General features: G+C 46.8%; 1 protein-coding gene across 4 annotated transcripts in view; it reads left to right on the top strand.

Annotated features, from left to right (window-relative positions):
- Nucleotides 1–7,144, top strand: part of EPSTI1 (epithelial stromal interaction 1) — a 117,496-nt gene extending 110,352 nt beyond the window's left edge. For 3 of the 4 annotated variants that reach the window (XM_058437833.1, XM_058437831.1, XM_058437832.1), the window contains one exon: nucleotides 5,039–5,179. In XM_058437833.1, the coding sequence (XP_058293816.1) occupies nucleotides 5,039–5,047 (9 nt within the window). In that variant the 3' untranslated portion in view covers nucleotides 5,048–5,179. Of the gene's footprint in view, nucleotides 1–5,038 lie in introns of all 4 variants that reach the window. The other variant, XM_032150789.2, reaches the window with a different exon arrangement.
- Nucleotides 7,145–7,565: the final 421 nt, after the last annotated feature.

The following is a 7,565-nucleotide window of genomic DNA, read 5'->3' as shown; positions in this document are numbered from 1 at the left end:
CTGCCCAGCTGCCCCGTCTGGGAAGAAGTGAGGAGCGCCTCTGCCCGGCCACCCCGTGTGGGAAGTGAGGAGCGCCTCTGCCCGGCCGCCCCGTCTGGAAAGTGAGGAGCGCCTCTGCCCGGCCGCCCCATCTGGGAAGAAGTGAGGAGCGCTTCTGCCCAGCCGCCCCATCTGGGAAGAAGACCAATATGTAAAAACTACATTTCTACACATTAGGAATAAATAAAAAATCTAATAAAAAGATCCAACCAAAGATATGAATGACCTTTTTTTTTTTGAAACGAATACAAAATTGTATGTTTATTTAGAACTATTCATTACAAGTTACAAATTTTAAACAGCTGAAAAATACCACAAACAAAAGATCAGTATTAATACTTTCATGATTACTAACTGCCTAACATACACTCAAATTCCTTTTTTTCTTACATACTCTTTGATTATCTCTTTTTTTATTATTTTTTTTGCACACAAAAACATTTTCTAAAAATACATACAAACAAAAAGATGCATATCAAACATATTAGGAAGGTTGCACATGGGAAGATGGGGAATAGAAATGGGGGGTGGGAATTAAAGAAAATAAATGAGAGAGGGACTTTGTATGGATCAATGATAATAACTCAATCCTCTATTTGACAAAGAAGAAGGAGAAGGAAGAGGAAGAAAAAGAAAGTGGGATAAAGGATCAGAAAGGGAGGAAAATAGAAAAAATTAGTGTATGACTCCAGGGTAGACCTGTTTTGTTGTTGCTGTGTTGGTTGGTTGGTTTGTCTGTTGTATTTTTCGTATGTTTCGCCATGTTGGCCAGGCTGGTCTCGAGCTCCTAGTCTCAAGTGATCAACCCGCCTCGGCCTCCCAGAGTGCTGGGACTACAGGCGTGAGCCACCACATCCAGCCCCCACATTGCTTCTGGCCTTCGTGGTAGACCTCCCAGACGGGGCGGCCGGGCAGAGGCGCTCCCCACATCCCAGGCGGGGCGGCCGGGCAGAGGCGCTCCCCACTTCCCAGATGGGGCGGCCGGGCAGAGGAGCTCCTCACTTCTTCCCAGACGGGGCGGCCGGGCAGAGGCGCTCCTCACTTCCCAGACGGGGCGGCTGGGCAGAGGCGCTCCCCACTTCCCAGATGGGGTGGCCGGGCAGAGGCGCTCCTCACTTCCCAGACGGGGCGGCCGGGAAGAGGTGCTCCTCACATCCCAGACGGGGTGGCCGGGCAGGCGCGCTCCTCACTTCTTCCCAGACGGGGCGGCCGGGCAGAGGCGCTCCTCACTTCTTCCCAGACGGGGCGGCCGGGCAGAGGCACTCCTCACTTCCCAGACGATGGGTGGCTAGGCAGAGGCGCTCCTCACTTCCCAGACGGGGCGGCCGGGCAGAGGCGCTCCTCACTTCCCAGACGGGGCGGCCGGGCAGAGGCACTCCTCACTTCTTCCCAAACGGGGCGGCCGGGCAGAGGCGCTCCTCACTTCCCAGATGGGGTGGCTGGGCAGAGGCACCCCTCACTTCTTCCCAGACGAGGTGGCCGGGCAGAGGCGCTCCTCACTTTCCAGACGGGGCGGCCGGGCAGAGGCGCTCCTCACATCCCAGACAGGGCGGCCGGGCAGAGGTGCTCCTCACTTCTTCCCAGACGGGTTGGTCGGGCAGAGGAGCTCCTCACTTCTTCCCAGACGGGGTGGCCGGGCAGAGGCACTCCTCACTTTCCAGATGGGGTGGCCGGGCAGAGGCACTCCTCACTTCCCAGATGGGGCGGCCGGGCAGAGGCGCTCCTCACTTCCTAGACAGAGTGGCGGCTGGGCAGAGGCGCTCCTCACATCCCAGACAATGGGAGGCCAGGCAGAGACACTCCTCACTTCCTAGACGGGGTGGTGGCCGGGCAGAGGCGCTCCTCACTTCCTAGATGGGGTGGTGGCGGGGCAGAGGCGCTCCTCACATCCCAGACGGGGCGGCCGGGCAGAGGCGCTCCTCACTTCTTCCCAGACGGGGTGGCCGGGCAGAGGAGCTCCTCACTTCTTCCCAGACGGGGTGACCGGGCCGAGGCCCTCCGCACTTCCCAGATGGGGCGTCCGGGCAGAGGTGCTCCTCGCTTCCCAGATGGGGTGGCCGGGCAGAGACGCTCCTCACTTCTTCCCAGACGGGGTGGCCGGGCAGAGGCACTCCTCACTTCCTAGACAGGTTGGCGGCCGAGCAGAGGCGCTCCTCACATCCCAGACGGGGCGGCCAGGCAGAGGAGCTCCTCACTTCTTCCCAGACGGGGTGGCCGGGCAGAGGCGCTCCTCACTTCCCAGACGGGGCGGCCGGGCAGAGGCTCCTCACTTGCTAGACAGGGTGGCGGCCGGGCAGAGGCGCTCCCCACGTCCCAGACGATGGGCAGCCAGGCATAGACGCTCCCCACCTCCCAGAGGGGGCGGCGGCCCGGCAGAGGCTGCAATCCTGGCACCCTGGGAGGCCAAGGCAGGTGGCTGGGAGGTGGAGGCTGTAGCGAGCCAAGACCACGCCACTGCACTCCAGCCTGGGCAGCACGGAGCACCGAGTGAGCAAGACTCCGTCTGCAGTCCCAGCACCTCCAGAGGCTGAGGCGGGCAGACCACTCGAGGTCAGGAGCCGGAGACCAGCCTGGCCAACATGGTGAAACCTCGCCTCCAGCCAAAGGTGAAAAACCAGGGAGGGGTTGTGGCGCGCTGGCAATCCCAGGCAGCCCGCAGGCCGGGGCAGGAGAACCACAGGAGCCAGAGGCAGGGAGTCCGCAGCGAGCCGACCACAGTCCAGCCTGGGCCACAGAAGCAAAAGATAGAAAGAGAGAGAGAGAGGGAGGGAGGGAGGGAGGAAGGAAGGAAGGACGGAAGGAAGGAAGGAAGGAAGGAAGGAAGGAAGGAAGGAAGGAAGGAAGGAAGGCAGGCAGGCAGGCAGGCAGGCAGGCAGGCAGGCAGGCAGGCAGGAAGGCCCTTTGTAAAAAATTCTAAAATTAGCTGCGCATGGTGGTTTATGCCTGTAATCCCAGCACGTTGGGAGGCCGAGAAGGGCGGATCACGAGGTCAGGAGATCGAGACCATCCTGGCTAACATGGTGAAACCCTGTATCTACTAAAAATACAAAAAAATTAGCCAGGTGTGGCTCCTGTAGTCCCAGCTACTTGGGAGGCTGAGGCAGGAGAATGGTGTGAACCCGGGAGGCGGAGCTTGCAGTGAGCAGAGATTGCGCCACTGCACTCCAGCCTGGGCGACAGAGCGAGACTCCTTCTCAAAAAAAAAAAAAAAGAAAAATTCTTAAATTTTGTAGAAAGATGCTGTGGAATAAATAAATGGAGAGTTATACCTTGTTAATAGATAGGAATGAGCTCTCAAATAAGCTATAGATTCACATAAATTGTAATCAAAGCAAAGAACGGAGAGTAACCAATTCACTCCTAAAGATAAAGAAGTATATATGGGGACTTAATTGTGTATTTAATGTGGTATGCAATTGACACCAGCACACCCAACATTTCTGAATTTTTTATTTTTTTGTATGACAGACGGGGCAGAGCACATCACTGGGGGAAAACAGACTCTTCAACAAATGCTGTTGGGACAATTGAGTACTTACATGAAATTAGGTCCCAACATAATTCATAAAAAAATTCTAAGTGGATTAAATCTTATAAATAGGAAGGAAGACTTTTACATTTTAGAAAATAAGAGAGGCTGTTTATAAAAAGAGCTGAGAAAGGATTTTGTAAGACCCAAGGTATAAACAACAACAACAAAAAAGATAACTATATCTACATTAAATTTTAAAACATCTGTTCATAAAAGAATATCATACAAAAGTAAGAAGAGAGGCCATAAATTAAACTTTTATTTGGGACATGTTTTGCAAATAACAAGTAGACAAAATTAATATATAGAATTAGCAACTTAAATTATATTAATATATTTGAATTACTATTAAATTAAGGATATGTCACCATTTAAAGACTGATAGATGAGGACAGAGCTTCTCCAAAGAATGAAAGAGGAAAGCTATGCCTCAATTCACAGAGGCTTGGAGGAAGTATCAGAATTAGTAAAAAGCCAGAGACAGAGAAAAAAAGGAGGAAGGCAGAAATTATGATAAAACCAAGCCATGGAAAGAAGCAGTGGTTTCTTGAAGTGTCATATAGACACTTAAGCAGTAGGCCCCCAATAAGTGTATATATTTGGTGGATTGATTTTTATTTTTTAATCATTGTTAATTTAAATCAGTCTTCTCATATTTCTTAACATATACATTTATTCTTTAATAGTTGCTTTTATATGTGAAAAATACATTTTTTAAATTTTTCTAGGGTTCTCTATTAGTTTTTTTGAGGCATCTAAGGTGGGTCACTTAAAAAAATCCCTTTAAATAATATTTCCTCTGATACAGTAGGTGAGGCTCTTTGGGATGCTGTGGAAACTCTAAATCCTATGTCTTCAAGGGCAGTTAAGCATTTCCTATGACCAATGAGGCAACCTGAGATTTTAATTTCCCAAAGTGTGAGAAGAAACAGCAATAGTGTGTATTCCATACGTAGCGTGGCCCAGCACTGCAGAAGGCTTGATGGAGGTTTCTTGACCCTTTGCTCATGGTAGGAGTGGAGACTCATCAGTCTATCTCCCTACCTCAAGGTCCTCTTAGAAGTCACCTTTCTGCTGCATAATACAGCGTAACCCTACTTGAGACATTTCCATTTAAATGGCTCTGTTCCACATGTGTTCATCTTGTCCTTGCTGTAACTGTGGAGGTGGGTGACAACATTTTCAAACTGTATTATTTGTGACCTCTGTTAGTCTATCTCTAAGAACACAGGCAATAAGACATCACTTGACAAGCCATTACCTTATTGACCAAGACTATTTTGTGAATCAAATGCAATGACTTGAAAATAAAATCGTTTCAATGGTCATTTAAGTTGTTAATTTTAAAAAATGGTCATTTTAGCTTGATGCATAAGAGTGTTCTTTGCAAGAACTTCATTTTTGACTACAAAGGCTTTGAATTTTATTTTGCTGCTTGCAGTAATTTTTGTTTTCTTTTTCTTCCAGGGTATATGAGAAAATATTGACTCCTATCTGGCCTTCATCAACTGACCTCGAAAAGCCTCATGAGATGCTTTTTCTTAATGTGATTTTGTTCAGCTTCACTGTTTTTACCTTAATTTCAACTGCCCACACACTTGACCGTGCAGTCAGGAGTGAGTGGCTTCTCCTTGTCCTCATTTATGCATGTTTGGAGGAGCTGATTCCTGAACTCATATTTAATCTCTAGTGTCAGGGAAATGCTACATTATTTTTCTGATTGGAAGTATAATTAGAGTGATGTTGGTAGGGTAGAAAAAGAGGGAGTCACTTGATGCTTTCAGTTTAATCAGAGCTATGGGTGCTACAGGCTTGTCTAAGTGACATATTCTTATCTAATTCTCAGATCAGGTTTTGAAAAGCTTTGGAGGTCTTTTTATATTTTAATCCCTACTTTATGGTACAAATATGTACAAAAGAAAAAATGTCTTATATTCTTTTACACAAATTTATAAATAAATTTTGAACTACTTCTGTATAAATGGGTCATTTTAATTTTTAATGAAAAGTTATTGGGGTTTTCTCTTTTGAAGGGTCTCATTTTAATTCCCCTTTCCAGGCTGTATAGATCAAATATAGTACTGTCATTACTGTTGGCTCTTGTTTTGGTCTTGACTTACTAATAGTGTTACCCTGATTTTCAGAGGGGGACACTTTATCTCCAGAAAGGCCAATGTTTGTATACACATCAGCTAGACACAAATATAGACATCATATGTGGTTTGTACGTGTTTCAGAAACTTGTTTTTTCTTTGCTTTGTGCAATCTATTTCCTATTGCTAGTTCAGTTGGCTTTGTTTTTCACTTCTGTGACCTTGAACCAGTTCTCAGACCCTAGAGTGTAAGAGCATTGATTTTCTATGCTGTGTAATCTAGCTCAATCCCTCTGTCCCCTCTGCCTCACCATCCCCCAGCCACCACATTGTATAGCAAAAGCATTGCATTCAATCCTAGAATAAAGGTAAACACAACAAATCATCTTTGCAGCTGGACAACTTATAATACTTTGCAGCATTAAGAGATGTTTTGTGTTACCAATCACTCTGTTGAAATGAACTTTCCAAATCTCTTTATTCAGGAAAACATGGGGTTTTGAAATTCTTGGGCCAAGCAACATAACTGAGGGGTTCTCAGAGCTAGGCAAGGGTGCGCTAGCAAAGGGCCACATTGGTGGGTGCGAGGTAACAGAGAGCAGATGGTGTCAGGAAGTTTCTCTGGAGTAAATAATGTGGATATTCTTGGTTTCCCTCTCCTCCGCCAGCTGAAGCTGTGTTAGTGCTGTTGACACTAATATAAAACTTTTGGTCCATTTGAAATCCTTATCATTGCCGTATATGGGGCAAACTCAATCCCCCAGCCTGTGTTGGAAACATCACCAAACTGATTGTAAATGTGCGGCTGTAGCAGACATTTTACTGTGGTGGCGTGCAGCCATTTTGGCCCTACACCTGCCAGCCTGGCTACCTTACAGTTGTGTTCTGATTTTTGCGTCTATGCTTGGTGTGCCTCACTTGCTGCATTTTCCACCACGCAAACAGGAGTTGATGTAGGAAAAAGGGATGCTTTCTTACTTTGGAAGCTCTCAGGGAAGTTGGTGTCAATTTCTCCTCCACTGCCTGGCCTACCCTGCACTCCCAAAGATTTTGTGCAGATGTGTAGTTTCATTTTTTAAAAATTGTGCAGATATGGAAAATTGTGACTTCATGACCAAAACTATCTAGAATATGTGTGGGGGTGTAAACATCTTGCTTAATAAATTATCTATGTAGGCAGAGGTAACCAGGAAAGAAGCAAGAGTTGCTGCCTAAAGGAGCCCACCATTTTACTTTTCACATTTAATCTGCCACGTTGAGTCAATTGGAATAAAACCTGACTTGCAGGTAACTGGACAGGAAATCCCAAAGTTCCACCATTTCTATGCTTAATTTTAATGTCTCCCCCCCCCTTTTCGGAGAAAATAAAAACAAGAAAATCGTTCCAATGTAAGGTGTTTGTTATAGAAACCTTAGGCAATACAGATGTGTAATAAAATATTTAATAATAAACTTTTAAACACTTTTGTATTTGGATTTACCACTTTTTCCTTTGTGGTTTCTTCTTGGTATTATGTTGATAGATCCTAAAATCTGCAAAGCAACAACCTCTACCCAGTGGCCTATTTTAACAAGACAAAGGATTTCCCCTACTACTGGGTTTAGTTATATTATAGTAGATAGTCAGGCAGACAGGAGCAGGCCAGGAGAGGCCCCCCACCAGGAATGTCAAGCAACCATCAAGTGATGGTCAGCCAAGTCATTTTTGTTGTCTTTCTTTCTTTCTTTTTTTTCTGAGACGGAGTCTCACTCTGTTGCCCAGGTTGGAGTACAGTGGCATGACCTCGGCTCACTGCAACCTCTGCCGCCCGGGTTCAAGAGATTCTCCTGCCTCAGCCTCCCAAATAGCTGGGATTACAGTCTCCCACCCGCCACCACGCCCAGCTAATTTTTGTGTTTTT

This window comes from Hylobates moloch, unplaced genomic scaffold, assembly GCF_009828535.3.
Source record: "Hylobates moloch isolate HMO894 unplaced genomic scaffold, HMol_V3 SCAFFOLD_4, whole genome shotgun sequence".
NCBI classification, from domain to species: domain Eukaryota; kingdom Metazoa; phylum Chordata; class Mammalia; order Primates; family Hylobatidae; genus Hylobates; species Hylobates moloch.
This window is presented reverse-complemented; position numbering and strand designations above follow the sequence as displayed.